The sequence below is a fragment of the Rhamphochromis longiceps genome, linkage group LG18 (genome assembly GCF_057381845.1).
Source record: "Rhamphochromis longiceps isolate RC_006_pf linkage group LG18, R_longiceps_female_GT1.1, whole genome shotgun sequence".
NCBI classification, from domain to species: domain Eukaryota; kingdom Metazoa; phylum Chordata; class Actinopteri; order Cichliformes; family Cichlidae; genus Rhamphochromis; species Rhamphochromis longiceps.
In genome coordinates, this window is record NC_140574.1 from 7,646,110 (window position 1) to 7,662,452 (window position 16,343).

Genomic DNA, 16,343 nt, shown 5'->3' on the forward strand with positions numbered 1-16,343 from the left:
TTGGATCAAATAAATGTTTTAATTAAAAGCTGAGCTGCTTTTTCTTTCTAACATCAAAGATATATTTTCTATTCATTACATAAAGCTTTATTTCTATTTAAAAGGGTTTTCACTGCAGCAATTTTGTCATATGCAGATGTTACTTTAAAATATGTGGGCGTCACTATGTGACAAGGACCGGATACCTCAGATGATGGAAAATCCTCGGTTAACACAGTGTTTCTCCTTACTTTTTAACTTTGTTTGGGAGACTTTTGACTACCTACGGGACACTTTAGGGCACAGGTGTCGAACTCCAGGCCTCGAGGGCCGGTGTCCTGCAGGTTTTAGATGTGTCCTTGATCCAACACAGCTGATTCAAATGGCTAAATTACCTCCTCAACATGTCTTGAAGTTCTCCAGATGCCTCATATGAACTAACCATTTGATTCAGGTGTGTTGACCCAGGGTGAGATCTAAAACCTGCAGGACACCGGCCCTCAAGGCCTGGAGTTCGACACCCCTGCTTTAGGAGTTACCAAGAGGGTTTAGCATGTTGCTGCCAACACACCAGGCACGGGACATTAAAGATTTCAGGGATGGGTTAAAATTTCTGGCTTTTATTCTTTTTTCTGGACAAATTGTGATTAAGCTAAAGCTACAGCTGGATGAAGGTCAGTTTATCAAAAATACTGGACACAAATCCTGGCATTGTAGAAAAGTAACCACAAATGTTGCCTACAAAATTTCCTATTTTCCTATTGGTCTGTGAGACCCCTCTCTACATGATGTGTAAGTTTTGCTTTGCCTGTCTTATTATTGCTCAAGACATGTAATGCGGTTTGGCACACCGAAGCTCAAGATTGTCAATTATCCGGCTTGTACAAAAAATGAAAATCTTAAAAAGCACAAAGCAACCTAGAATCAAAGAAAGTTCACCTTCAAACTAAAGGTTGTTCCTTTTGAACACAGTGTAGCAGAATATAAAACAGTGAAAAAAGTTTCCCAATTAGACTTTTGGTATCTCATTTTAGAAACATCTAGTCATATTGTATTTTCTATGAACAATAAAAAAGGCAATGTATCACTATCTTTTGGCAAAAGTACACAAATTTGTCACAGGTAGAAGTACAAATACTTGTGTTACAAAAATACTGTATTAGAAGTTGAAGTGCCACACTTCTTTACTCAAGTGAAAGTGGAAAAAGTACAGACAGTGAAATGTAGGGCTGTTCGATATAATGATATATATCGGCTAACGATATAAAAACGTCTATTGTTTCATTTTACGCTATTGTGTGTTTCTTGGTGTCGCAAAATAAACTGTTTACGACAATATTTTTTCATCGTTTTGATGGACACTGTAGTGGCTATATTAATTTCTTAAAGTTCTCTCTTTCTCTTATATTTAATATAACCACACTACAGACCGACAAGCGCCTGTTTTTATGCATTGTGGTTAGCAACAATGACAGTAACACCATCGCGTGTCTGCTTGTTTATGTTCCACATAAACCTTTCACAATAAAGCTCAAGATCCTGTTGAGACTTTTCAAAATAAACTGAATCACGTGAAAGAGCAGGTTATTTACGGATGAGAAGCAAAAAAGAGCCGCCAGGTGCTAAAAAATAGACCTTAGACTCAAACGCTAGAACAGGCTGTTCCCCGCAGCACCCTGTGTAATAAATACTCACAAAGAAAACGGCGGCTGTTACAACTTATGTCTAAAAATGTATGGTTTCATGCATCGGTTAAAACACTCGACTCCAGCTACATGACGCGCAGCTGGAAACACTTCACACAAGTCGAGCTGCTCGAGATTCACAGAATTTACAGAAAATGTTACATTTTTGTGATTTATATCATTATCGGATGATAGAATTCTTATATCGGGATATGAGATTTTGGTCATATTGCACAGCCCTAACTCAAAGTATAAAACTGAAAAGCTCTTTGGAGGACATTTCTACCAACAACTTTGGTGCAAATCTCAATATAATAATTAAATATTAACACAAGGAAATAGAAACTTTATTTCAACTTAAATTTGAATTCCAATTAATGTAGTCAGCTTGAACGTCCGCTTTTGTGGAAAAAAAGAAGGGGAAACAATGTGAATTCTAAAAAATTAAATATCTATTGTTGCCTTCATTGCAGACAGATGGCGTTACCTTCACACCTAAACAGAAAAACCAGTAAATTGAGATTGAGCAGGTGGGTGAAACGTTAGATTGGTTGTAGTGGTGCAGCGTGGGAAAAATAGTAACTTATAATCATTTATATAGAGAAATAAGTCACAACAACTGTGCTGCTGCTCTTTGTGAATTTTAGCTAAATATTTGTACTTTGCTTTTTTTCAACCCTCGGCTTATAAATAAAATAATGTCATTCATATCATGTTGTACATCTGTTTTCAGAATGCTTTAGATACCAGTATTCAAGAGCATCTGGTCTACTCCACCCAAAACCCTGAACTGGTTTATAGAAAGACAAAAATTTCATGGATGTTTGTTTTTTCCCAGTAATTTCAAGCATCCCTTTGCTATGTTGTGTTTTGCCCACAAAGAGGCAGCATTGACCCTATTAATACTATATGTGACACGATCATATGCCAGATGCAAAAACTAAATGCATTTCTATGGCCTGTATTTGTATAGTGCTTTACTAGTCCCTAAGGACCCCAAAGTGCTTTACACAACCAGTCATCCACACATTCACACACTGGTGATGGGAAGTTACATTGTAGTCACAGCCACCCTGGGGCACACTGACAGAGGCGAGGCTGCCACCGGGCCCTCTGACCACCACCAGTAGGCAACGGGTGAAGTGTCTCGCCCAAGGACACAACGACCGAGACTGTCCAAGCCGGGGCTCAAACCGGCAACCTTCCAATTACAAGGTGAACTCCCAACTCTTGAGCCACGATCGCGCCGTTTCTATTCTCATACAACTTCTGACCTGCATAAATGACAACATCTTTCTCACACCAGGTAAGTCTGATTTCGTGTGAACTTCAGTTTGTGGCTTTGTTTCAACTTAGGTTTCCTGCCCAAATCGGACCCACTTCACCACTTTCTCACCCTCTTTTTTTTGTATCCGCAGTTTTATTTCCTGGAGTAACACTATACTGTGGTTTGCACTGATGCCTCACAGCAAGCAGGTTCTGAGTTCGAACCCCTGCTGTGCCCTTTACCTGTATAGCCTGCATGCCTGTGTGGTTTCTCTTGGTTATTCTACAGGACATCTATGTTAGGTTAATGGGTAATTCTAAAGTGGCTATGGATGCAATGCAAATAAAGTGCCGAAATTATAGAATATGGTTATGCCGTATGGTTAAAATGTGTCTTTTAGTCTTAAGGGCTTTAACTGGCCAGTAATACTTCAACTCTATTTGTGCAAGTGCATTTTAAATCTATGCTAGACATCTAACATTGATGGTACTCGACCTTAACATTATCCTTATCATCTTATCATGCAAACCAACCGTCATGCATACAATGCAAATAATGAATGATTCAAAATGTAGTTTTCTGGTGTTCATTTCTCATATATATATAAGGATGAAGTAAGTGTGTTCATGCTGCTACTATGAATCCTCCAGACTGGTTCAGCAAATGCAAACATCGCCAATTTTCTTTGCATTCTTCTGTGGTGCCCCATTAAACGAAGAAAAACAAATTACAGAAGTCTGTGGTCATGTTAGATCCCCCCCCCCCCCCCCCCACACACACACATATGAATCAGAGACTGAAATAGAGCACCAAGTGAACTCTTCCTGAATGGATTGTCAAAGGTACGAAGCAAGATGAGTGTGCAGTGGTGACAAGATGTTTAATAAAGCTGGTGACTTCATGACTCAGTTTTCTAGCTGGCAGCATCAGCTGCTATACACCAATATAAGATCAATATAAGAAGTAACTGCTAAAACTGTCAGTGAGAGGTCATCAAAGCTGAAAAGTTGAACTGCTACGACTACTAAAGCACAGTAGCTGTTAGCATTCTTTTTTTAAATCTTTTTTTTAATTTTTTTTTTTTTTTTTTACAGGAAATAGGTCTAGGTGACAAATGACTTAATCTTCATACTGTTAACAGAGGAAGTGAAGAATCTGGGAAACTAAGCGCAGCAGAGCTAAAAACAAACAAACAAAAACCCTCTGCAGATGAACTTCCTAGTTGAGATAGTTTGGTGGAAGGTATCTTAATACAAGGACTTGTGATTTGTTTAGATTACATTTCAAATAAAAAATATTGCATGAGCCTATAAAATTCTGTGTTTGCTCTTTAAATCTTTTTTGTAAAATAACGCTATAACTGAGTATTTACCTTTACAGTATAGTGCAGAACTACTAAGTAGCCTGAAATAGAAGTTATAAAGCAATTATTTTAAAAATACTGTGTATATAATTCTGTTGAATGAATACACTATCATTACAAAACAGTGTTTAAACTATTGCATTGTGTCACTTTTCATTGTGATTCATGCCTAAATATTGCACACAATGTTCTATACTTAATTTTTTTTTACATACGTATTAATTTCTTTTTCAAATATTCAGATTTGCTGTGGGGCTTCTCTGCTTTGTTCATAGTCCACCCAATGCCACCCCATTGAAAAATTCCTCGAAACGCCCCTGGTATCGGCATATCAAAAGCGAAAAACAAACAAACAAAAATCTAAAAAAATGTATCTTGTGTGAAAATTAAGAACGATATTTGCCTTTGAATATAATTATTTGAGTGTAAATTACTTTTACACTGTGCATATGTGTGTGTATGAGTGTTTACTTCAAAGGCTACAGCCTGCGAGATTGTGCGTGTGACTTTTCACCGCATCGAGGGTGAAAAAGGGTTCACTGCTCTCTCCTGTGTGGTTGTTCGTTTCCCCTCTGCGTGCCGCAGTTGTTCCTGTGTAGGCGGAGCTAAATAAGAAGAGGTTTATGAAGTAGGGGCATAGAAAAAACACCCAGCAGCACCAAATTCACGGCGGTAACGTGTTGGTTGAGCGGGATCTCAAAGAGCCTTATCTATTATTGAGAAGGCTCACATGAATAAACGTTAACTCCGCCCGTTTTTAATCGCTAACGTTACGTCCGAGCGGTGCGGCTTAATTAGCTAAAACAAAGCGGACCCTCAGAACAGTTCTAGCTAGTCTTCGCTTCAGTTACCGGTTATATTCCGTTTGACGAGGACACTTTTTGGAAGCAAATGTTACTGTAAATCTACACAGACGTCACAAAGGTATCGGCTTAAGGTGAGTGGTTTTATTTTAACCGACATTTGTGACATTTACCGGCCTGCCATGGCTGAAATCACAATGACGATGGGGGAGAAGCAAAGAATGTGTGTCTTGAGGCTAAAAAAAAGTTTGGGTGTGGATTAACGGCAACTCTAGCTAGCGGTTTAGTTTTTAGTTCAGTGTTGGTTTCTTTGTTTGTTCAGCTCTGTAGCATGTGAAATGTTGGCTTGTTTAAAGCTACACCTCAAGCAGGCTCCTCGATAAAATCTCAAATTGAGCTTTGTGCTGAAAGTAGGCCAAAAAGTAGCCGCTTTGTACTACTGAAGAGGGCAGTGTGGGAGGCTAAACTGTGAGTGGACAGTGGGATTTGTCCCTCAAAGGGAGCTGCTAACAAAGCTTAATCTTGTTGAATCAAATCAGATATTTAGCAGAGGCTTAAATTGTTTTCCAGTTTTTTACTTGGCTTCTTGTTATACAAAGTTGTAGTAGTTATTGTGGTGTTGTGAAGTCATCAGATTTGTAAAATAATTGCTTTTAATTCCCAAGTTATCAATCAGAAACTGCCTGGTTTGAATAAACAATGTGGTCATTTGGCTCAAAGTTTAAAGCCACCCCCACTGTGTCCTAAACAGCCTTTAAGTTTAGTCTGCTGTCCTGAGAATAGAACTTCCCTTTTGTAGACCCACACCACCCTGGGAGACTTGTAAAGAATATCTTGAAGAGACCACAGCTGGACTATGGTTTGGTTAGACTGCATTATGGACTGTAAACTGTGGTTGAGGATATAGTAAGATCCAGGATGACTTAAATCTAGGTCAGCTTGGTTAACCAGATTCTTAAGAACCTCTTGTTCAGCCTTGGCCACAGCTGTGATTCAGCTATGTTGACGCCAGCACTCCAGTTGGACAAGATTGGTCTTGCTTGCATCTTCCTGTAAAGGAATAGCAGCCTCGGGCTGTGTTTTGTCTTCCCTGAGCAAGCTGAGTTGGTTGAAGTAGTAGTTGGTGGCCATCTAGTTGTTGCTTTAATAAAGTGACTCGTGTTAATTACTGACCAGTCTTGGCTTGTAGACAGCATTATAATGACATGGTAACGGTGTCATATGGAGGTGTGACAAACACCTATGTATTTGATCTTGTACAGCAGTAGAGCACAGATAATGTTCACCAGGCATGTTAATTCCAGACATGCCTGCAGACTGTAGCCAAATGTGCACCAGTGAGTCACTTCCTTAGTTACATTGTTGTGCTGTTTAGGCAAGGCCCTGCAAGTATCCGGGGGAGTTTTGGAGGGTCATTTAACCTTACTCAGTGCCTTAGCCTGCTTCTGACTGGTCAGATGTGAGTCACAGATTACAGGACCTCCAGTGATGGCAAGACAAAGCAACTGGGAGTGTTTGTTTGAGGAGATATAATCATGATCCTTTCATAGATATTATGAGGCTTGAGTCAGTGGTAAAATGTGGTAGTTCTCACATCTAAGAGGAGAAAAGTTTCATAACACTTCATCGTTGTATTTTTACTCAGTTGTATATAGTATTTGTATTTGTATTCTATTTTTATCTTATTGTATATTTATTTTATTTTATTCTACTGTATATAGTATTTTATTTTATTCTATTCTGTACAGTTGTGTACTGTATTTATTCTTATTGTATTCTAATTTTTGCCTCATAACTTTTGCACTGTCCACTTCCTGCTGTGACAAAACAAATTTCCCACGTGTGGGACTAATAAAGGTTATCTTATCTTATCTTATGCAGAAAGAAACGCACGAAGGTTGGTAGATGGACCCGAGGCCATTTTTACATTGGATTTGTACTTCTGCGTTAACTCAATGCTCATAGGTATAGTGTTACCACAGACCCTTCTGTAACCATATGCTGTAACTTGACTTGTAGCTCCCTAGAAATGTAACTGCACATCACCAGGTGGGTAATCCTTTTATGGTCAAAATGAATCCATTTGCAGCCTCTTAAACTACAAGGACTCGCTGCTTGGTTTCTCACTTTAAAGCGAAAATGTTTGCCTCATTAACTTTCGGCTGGGAAAAACAAGACATGTGAAGACACAACCCTGTGAATCATCAGGGTTTTCTTTGGTTACAACAGGTCTTATTAAAATCTGTTATAAGTCAGAGTAAAAGAAATTTCCCAGAATAACCTCTCTTTTGGTGAAAAGCCCCCCCATCCCCCAAAAATGTAAAGACTGCTGGCCTGCTGTAATTGATGGAAACAATGATAAAATTACATTACAAAACATTTAGCATGAGCAATTTCAAATTTCAAAGCCTTTGGAAGTACGTCAGTTAACTAATTTATACAGTGTTTAATGAAATCCAGCCGTAGTAAATTCTTAATGCAGTTTTTATTTAGGGAAAACTGTTCTGGCATGTAAAAGATAACTGAGCAGCTAAAATGTTCTCACTTGGGATCAGACTGAGTAAACTCTGTAAACAGAAAGAGACATTTACATAGTTTCCCACAACATAAATTTGGAGTTTGTTAAATATCGAATGCATTATCTCATCCCTCTGAGGAATGTTGAGAGATGGGGATCTTTTTCATACCTGAAAAAACTTCAAACAAACTCTACAAACATTTTTCAGCTAAAACAATAGATTTATCTGTGTCAGAGTAAGATTTCATGACTGCTGGATATCTAACACACTGGGTATGTTGGATTTACTCACATTTTTTTTTTTTTTTTTTTTTTTTTAGATTTTAAAAGCAAGAGCTCACAGGCTTAGGCTCGTCAGAATAATCAAATCTCACCTTAAACTTTTTTTTCTTCTTCTTTTTTTTTGCAACAGATAGTTTAGGTAAAACGAATACTTTGACTTTGTTGATAAAGAGGTCAATATAAAATAAAGATCTGCATTCTTGACAATTAAGGCATCAGCTGAACACTTGTTGGTGGAAAGAGTAACTTCCCTTCAACTGTTTTTTCTAGTCAGCTGGTTGCCAGATGATGGTTTCTGATTCTGTAACAGGAAAAAAGTACACAAATTATGCACACGCAACGAAAGGAAAAACAGCTAGAAAGTAGAACATGGTTTTTGGAAGTGCTACAAGGGAATCACTGAAATTGCAAGCGGGTCATTTCCTTCAACTGTGCTCTGACAATGGACGTGCCCATCCTGATCCTTCAACGGCCTATTGGATGAGGCTGGGTGTGGTTTGATTAAGGAAATTGATGAAAAGTCACGCTGAGTTGTTTGGGGGCCTAATGAACCAAGAGTAGACTGTGACTTTCAGCAGCAGATGTGGACCGGGTGGCAAACAGAGCTTGGTTGTGGGGGAAGGGTGCTCGACTCGGTCTCTGAACTCCCAGATGACCCACTCTGTAAGAACAATGGGGACTTGTGTTGTAAACCATCTTTCACTTTTGCATATTTCTCAGAGAAGATTTGGAAGAGTCACGCTTTCACCAGTGCGCTTGCTACAGTAGCTGTCAGTTTTTTAAGGCCCACATTGTGGCATTACATGATATCCATTACATAATGAATAAATGTACATTGAAACAAGGCGGGAAACCATGTCAATGTGGAACTTTTAAAGATGGTGTTTAAAGCAACAGCTTGAGCTAGAGAAATCAAACTAGGTTAGATTTTTGAAAGCTGGTGCTGCCATGCTGAGCTCACAGTTGCAGTCAAATATGGTGCTATTGAAGTTTGTCCACATTTAATTTAAGAACACACAATTGCGTCTCCTTTCAGGTGCACATGGATAGCTGCATACATAAACACCACCTCTATCCTGAAAAGCCTTTGTGATGATTTTCTGCTTAATTTATAGAAACACTAAATGTTTTTTTACCAGTGGTTGTACAAAAGAAGCAATTTATAGATGTTTGTTTCCATGTTTGGATTTAGAAACTTCGTGTGAAAAATTAGATGTTTGATAACATTTAATTGAGAAAATAACTGAAAGATTAATTAAATAATCATTAGTAAAAGCCCTGGTTTCAGGTAGGAGCCCATTTATTAAATGTAACATATGATATTGGGGATTGTTTGTGCATCGGAAAAGAAATGATTATAATATTGTCTGATGACGATGGGAAAAATGAAAGTGTTACAGGTCTTACTGTGCAGGGATACTGTGCATCTGACCACAGATATCTACACTGCATAAGATCAGACTTCAGAGAGAATAACAGTAAAAGGGACAAAGATGAAGAGCAAAAATAAATTTAATAAAGTAGATTAGTATCAGAAATTGTCACAGCAACAAGTTCACAATATTCAGTGTCTAATAGTGTGATGCACATTTAAAATGATGTAAGCCAACAAGAAACCAAGTGGCTAACCTCAGCTCACATGAAACCAGAAACCAATGAGAAACGAGCAAGAGTCACGAAACATTTTCCACGTTAAATATTGGCATGCACAAATGCAAATAGTTGGCATAAAGTGATATGTTTTTGTTCAGAATTGGTGCTTATTCTTTTCAATAATTTCATTTATATGTATGACTTTTTTGTTTAAGTCATGGGCTAAAAAAGTGCAAAGATTATTCAGCCCGTGTGGGTAGAGTGTTGTCTAGACAACCATTTGTTTTCTTTTGTTCTTTTATTTATTTATTTATTTTTTATTTTCAGCCTGAGGAAGTCGAGGAAGCTGCACGTCAGCAGAACCTATTTGGCAGGAAGCTTTTTGCGGGTGTTCTGAATACATTTGAGATTGACATGGGGGGGGGTGCAAAGTAGACGTAGGCTTTTAGATCATGTCATGCTTCTATTTTTCGTGTTTATCACATAACACTTTGTACAGAAACACGATTTAGCTTTAAAACACCATAAACACAGCCAGTCATTATTGTTTTGGACTGCGGTCATCCACAATTTAAACAGACATATATATTATGGAATACTAAATACTAACAGATGTGCTTCCTTTTCACCACACCGGGCTTAACTGTTCATATTTGTATTGACAGGCAAGTCACAGAGGAGTCAGGACAGCAGGTTTTTAGGCTTCACTTGGTTGACGTGTTTTACTTTAAATCAGAGCAACTCTTTCATTTCCACATATCAGCCTAACAATTTATGGGACCTTTTTTTCCTAGAGGAGTTGTCGGGCATCAACTTTAAATCCCATTTTAAAAGAGGTGGTCTCTCTCCTCAGACTTTGTGTAACACATGATGACACACATCTGCAGAGTCTGAGTCAAAACTTCCTTGTTTACTTCTTGTGTTTCTCATACTTACCCTGCCTGAGAAAATCCCAGCATTGTTTTAAGTCAGAGATATCAGATGTAATTGTATTGCCCCAAACTTGGGGTTTGTTTGCGTTCAGTTAGGCATTTTATTCCCCCTAACAGCTTGCTGTCTTAGATTTGAACCATTTTGCTTGGAGGGGGCCTTTGAGCCTGTCCTAGCTATCATAGAGTGAGAGGTAGGGTACATTCTGGGCAGGTAGTTTATTCCACACTAATGCAAAGAGATGGACAATTAGTGACATTCACATTTAAACTTACAGCAAATGTGGAATCACCAGTTAACCTGACAAGTCTTAGTACTTTGAGTGAAAGCGAGACTATGGAGACAGAAATCGAACCCTTCTTTGTGTTGCTAACCGCTACAGTCCTGTTCTGCCTGCGAATCTTAAATTATCAATCAATATATGATGTTCTGTTTTCCTTTCAGAAAAGCAGTTACTGGGATGATAGTGTCTAATGTAAGTCAAAATAAGAGAGGAGTCGATTTTCTGCAGGACAAAAATAATTCTCAGTGAATTTTCATCACAGAGCGTGGGGTCTGGTCCCTAAGGCATCCTTCTGATTGCAAATTGAATCAAAACGCCTCGGGGCTGATGGCAGGCAGCAGGCAGCAAATCGTAGTAAAAGGTGCTGTGGAGGACTGAGTTTCAGTCAACTTTTCTCAGCAGTTGTTGGAAAAAACTTTTTTCATTTCTTTTCTTTTCTTTTTTTTATGGCTATCCAAAGTAATCCATGGAAAATGACACAACTTCTGTTAGCGTGTTATGTTTTGCCGGTACGTTTGGAGGATTGGACGAATTAAAAAAATTAAAATTAAAATTTAAAAAAAAAAGAAAAAAAAAAAAGGATTGGACGAATATGTTTACTTCTGCCAGTTGTTGAACTAACAGTTGGAAAATTGTAACATGGTGCACAACCCTACTTGCTGGTAATTATACAAAATACCTCAAGTTTAAAAAAAATCTATATTTATTTCCAGATTCTGGGACCAGAGTAGTTCCTTTTGGGCCCGAACTGGAATTGGTCCTGATGAATGATTTACTGGTTGTTTAAATAAGACAGAAAATAAATAAATAAATAAATAAATAAATAAATAAATAAATAAATGTAAAAAGAATCAGAACAAGGGTTTTTGGTCTTACACCAAAGGAAAGTCTCTAGTACTGTGGTTTTTGAACAGGTTGTTGTAAGTGGAGTGTATTTACAGTACCTTAAAGTATTTTTGTTATAAAGTACCTAAAAATGAGAGAAAATGAACAAACTTCTGTTAAGTCACACAACACGGACTTTTTGCCTTAATTAAATGTGGTCCAAGTGTGCTAAGACTTTTCGTTGATCAAATTGCTCTATAAATATTGCTGAAATCTCTGGCACTTTGCATTATACTTAACTTTGCACAGACAGTGTCAGATTGGTTTAGCAAGTGTGGCTCATGTTGCCAACAACATGAGATATTTTTGAATGTGGTTACACATTGCATTGTTCAAGTGCTACATGCGACACACCAGTTTCTTCATCAGACTGTAGGCCCGTGCTGGTTAGCAGGATGTCGTCTGTTTTACTTTAAACCTTGTTTGTTTAAAGCTTCCTGTCAGAGGAAGACGGACGGTGCTGACTACTGGGCCTCGTGGCATTGTAAAATTTTAGACAGTTATGGAAGTTGTAGGTATCTTGATGCATGCTCAGTCATCCAGGTGAGGAAATCTGAAAAAGTTGAGTCTGTTCATCCGGCCGTAGCGTTTTCAGTCCAAGTTACTCATCCAGGTGATCTGAAGAAGTCTTCAGAAGAAGAGTGATGAAACATTTTTCCTGAAAATGCTACGCCCAGATGAACACAATCAACTTTTTACGATCGGTTGTAGGTAGTTCTCCTATAACCCACTTATGTTAAGAAAACTGTGTTTGTACAATGGTTCCCTTTTAATTTCCTGTCAGTAAATAAATAATAGCCTCTGTGTTTCAGAGGAATGGCTGCCAAAGCTGAATCTCTTGATATTGATTCATGGTGACATTTTCTAGTAAAAGTGGACTTTGAAATTCAGTGTAAGGCTATTGATATTGAAAGGTAGCATTTGGATGTGAGCACTTATTTAAGAAATGCCTGACCATATAAGATAAGATAAGATAAGATAACCTTTATTAGTCCCACACGTGGGAAATTTGTTTTGTCACAGCAGGAAGTGGACAGTGCAAAAGTTATGAGGCAAAAATTAGAATACAATAAGAATAAATACAGTACACAACTGTACAGAATAGAATAAAATAAAATACTATATACAGTAGAATAAAATAAAATAAATATACAATAAGATAAAAATAGAATACAAATACTATATACAACTGAGTAAAAATACAACGATGACAGAAAGGATTATTGCACTTGGTATTATTGCATATGTATGGATGTGTGTGCTTGATCAGTTAAAGTCTTTATTATGGAGTCTGACAGCAGTGGGGAGGAAAGACCTGCGAAATCTCTCCGTCCCACACCGTGGGTGCCGCAGTCTCCCACTGAAGGAGCTGCTCAGTGCTGTCACAGTCTGCTGCATGGGGTGGGAGATGTTGTCCATCAGGGATGACAGCTTAGCCGCCGTTCTCCTGTCACTCACCACCTCCACTGGGTCCAGAGGGCATCCTAGAACAGAGCTGGCCCTTCGGATCACCCTGTTCAGTCTCTTCCTGTCCCCAGCAGAGATGCTGCCGCCCCAGCAGACCACGCCATAAAAGATAGCAGAAGCCACAACAGAGTCATAGAATTTCTTCAGGAGTGGGCCCTCCACTCCAAACGACCTGAGTCTCCGCAGCAGGTACAACCTGCTCTGCCCTTTCCTGTAGAGGGCGTCTGAGTTATGAGTCCAGTCCAGTCTATTGTTCAGATGAACATCCCAGTTACTGCAGTTGTACTGGTAAGAGCTGTGCTGGTTATTATCAGCAGGAGCTGAATTGTTATGAAAAAGTGTGACACTACAATGCAGCACCAATGGAGAACTTGTACTGTCTCCATCAGCGTGACCATACAAAGTCATAGTTAGCCACAGTTTACGCATGTTCTTGTAAACATTAGGCTCGCAGGTCTGTCCCGTCTTCCCGTGTGGTGATTCAGAGCAGGTTTTAAATGGGAACATAACTGTCACAGTTGTGTTATCACTTGTATTTGTTGGCAGGTTTATTAATTTTTTAAAATTAATTATGACATTTTTAATCATTACTTACCAACAGTGTGCGGCAAGGAAGCAGCATGGCATGTAGAGGACCAACTCCTTCAACTCACATATGGTACAGACTAATCTGTGTAGTCACAATGTGAATTCAGAACTTTCTGCTAATACACTGAACGTTATTGTGCAAGAGTAATATGAATACTGAATAAACCACTTTTACCACTTTTTCTAAGATCATACAGAAAATCTGATAAGTAAATGGGGGAAATATGCTGGAGATTCCCTGATGATGAGTGTAATTGCAGCTATATATGTGTGTGTGTATATATGTATATATATGGGTGTAGCCACTGTAATTTGACACAATTACAGTTGCCACACTGTGCTTTCATTGGTTAAATGAGGTCGTGTGTGTGTGTGTGTGTGTGTGTGTGTGTGTGTGGTTTTGTTTTTTTAATCAGGGCGAGCCATGGGATAGATATAAATGAGAAACAAAGAGAGAGCAACTTCCTAATCACAATATAGACCCACCTCAAAACATATCCTTTCACTGAATGTTTTTCCTACATAAAGAAATTGGTTGATTTTGATCCAGCTTCATCCTCATTTCTGACTCTAATGTGGACCATAATTTACAAAATGAACATTGTTAAATTCAGTAAAGTTAAAACCAGCAATGACATCAGTTGTACACCCACCTCAAATGTCACAGTCTAAAGCCAAGCCATCTTGTTTTTCTATAAACAATCACTGGGCATCACTGTCTTAGAATATATTTTAGTTTCAGTAGTAAAACCAGTTGAATGTCAGTGATGTAGAGTAGCAGAAGCCAGCATTGGAACCCTGAAGGTTTAAGCTGTTTTGGGTTAAATTACCAGCGAAAACTTCAAAAAGTGCATTTGGGTAAACTTTAAGGACCATATCACCATGTGCGATGGAGTGGCTGATCAAAAGAAGTTATAGCATATGAAAGGTCCCTCATTTATCTTTTGATAGACTCATCTGCAGCTTTTTTCCATAATCATCATGTAGTTTAACCCTTGTGTCATACTGGGCCCTTTTTGGGTCCCTTTGTTTGTTTGCATGAAAGCCATTTTCACTGTGTTGGGTGTAATATAGCCAAACTTGCCAAACGGCTTCGTTTTTGTAAAATATTTAAAATTCCAGTCTGATTTTCTTAAATCAGCCTAACACGGCTGAGCAGCAAAAATACTCACACTGATCACCCTAGGGACCGTTTTGGGCCCATTGACTTCCATTATAAACGCTATTTTTCACGCCAGAAAATTTACGGTCAAAGGGATCGTCAGGTCTCCAGCTTAGGTTTCGTTTTGGACTACAGGCCTTAGAGTTGTAATTTTTTTATTTGTCCACCGGGTGGCGCCCTTGCTTCACATTTGACCTCTGCTGGAAAACAGCGGGCTGCTTGGACAGACCTGCCGGAAATGACGCCTCTTTTCCGGCGTGCAGCAGCGGCTTCGCCCGCTGATCGGGCGGACCATTTTTCGGTCCCTAGGACCATGAGAGGGTGCTTTTTTTTTTTTTTTTTTTTTTTTAGTCAACAGGAAATGACGTATTTGTTGTCACGTGGTACCGGAAGTGTGCGCTGGAAAAAGGAGTCCGACGCAACATGCCCCGATCATCGTCGCGAGTTAACCCGGGAGAATGCACTCATTTCGGCCTCGACGAGCAGCATTTGCCGCCTGGAGACCATTTTCTGGTTCTGGAAAAAAAAATAAAAGGCGATCGAAATGACTCTTGGTGCCAATCTTTAGTCCATCTAAAGGCCTAATTATAATAACAATCAAATATTACTTCAAATGTTTTTTTGGGAAAATATTTAGTTTTTTAGTTTTTTTTTTAGTTTTTTTGTAATTTAAAGGGTTAAAACAACGAAAATATAATTAAAACTTTATATGAATATTTCAGGGAGAAGTAGTTTTAAAAGACTGACCAATTTAAAGTGAAAAAAAAAATTAATATTTAATATTTTTATTGCACTTTTTGGGCGTGGTCGATAGTGTGCATTTTATGAAATGCGCTCCTGGAAAAAAAATAAAAGGCGATCGAAATGACTCTTGGTGCCAATCTTTAGTCCATCTAAAGGCCTAATTATAATAACAATCAAATATTACTTCAAATGTTTTTTTTTGAAAATATTTAGTTTTTTTGTTTTTTGGGGCTAAAAAAACAGGGCGTTCATGTAATAAAACTGGGATTTAAAGGGTTAAAACAACGAAAATATAATTAAAACTTTATGTGAATATTTCAGGCAGAAGTAGTCTTAAAAGACTGACTCATTTAAAGTGGTAAAAAATATTAGTATATAACATTTTTATTGCACTTTTTGGGGCGGGACCTTTTTTGGTCCCCAGGGTGATCAACGTAAGTTCCCTTTCAGTCGATTCACTCGGTACAACACATAAGTATGGGATATCACGCCCTCGCGTGTCCTGGCTGAAGAAACCTTTATTCACGCCTTTACGGCAGATGACGTGTGATGACACGCGCAAGGCCCCGCCCGCACATATAGCCGCTGCCATCACCGTCATCCCTCAGTTCTTACGCTCTTCACCTCGCTGAGAACACCTCTGCTGAGTTGGGCTAGCTAGCTACTGCTAGTTAGCTCCGTTGTCTGCCAACTTGAACCTAGCTTAACTGCCCCTGTTGGTGTTAGCCTCCACCGCCCAGCTGGTGTGTAGGCTGCCCGCGGAGCGCTATTTTCAAGTTTTTCTTGTGCAGCGT

At 38.7% G+C, this 16,343-nt stretch overlaps 1 protein-coding gene across 3 annotated transcripts in view; it reads left to right on the forward strand.

Moving 5' to 3' along the window:
• Positions 1-4,892: 4,892 nt before the first annotated feature.
• Positions 4,893-16,343, forward strand: part of LOC146647649 (integrin beta-1-like) — a 35,252-nt gene continuing 23,801 nt past the window's right edge. Inside the window, exons 1-2 of one of the 3 annotated variants that reach the window (XM_085387964.1) lie at positions 4,893-5,231; positions 6,979-7,062. Coding sequence is in view for 1 of the 3 variants with exons in the window: in XM_085387962.1 (XP_085244088.1) it covers positions 13,711-13,713 (3 nt within the window). In the remaining 2 variants the exon portion in view is untranslated. Of the gene's footprint in view, positions 5,232-6,978; positions 7,063-13,656; positions 13,714-16,343 lie in introns of all 3 variants that reach the window. The other 2 variants (XM_085387962.1, XM_085387963.1) reach the window with 2 other exon arrangements.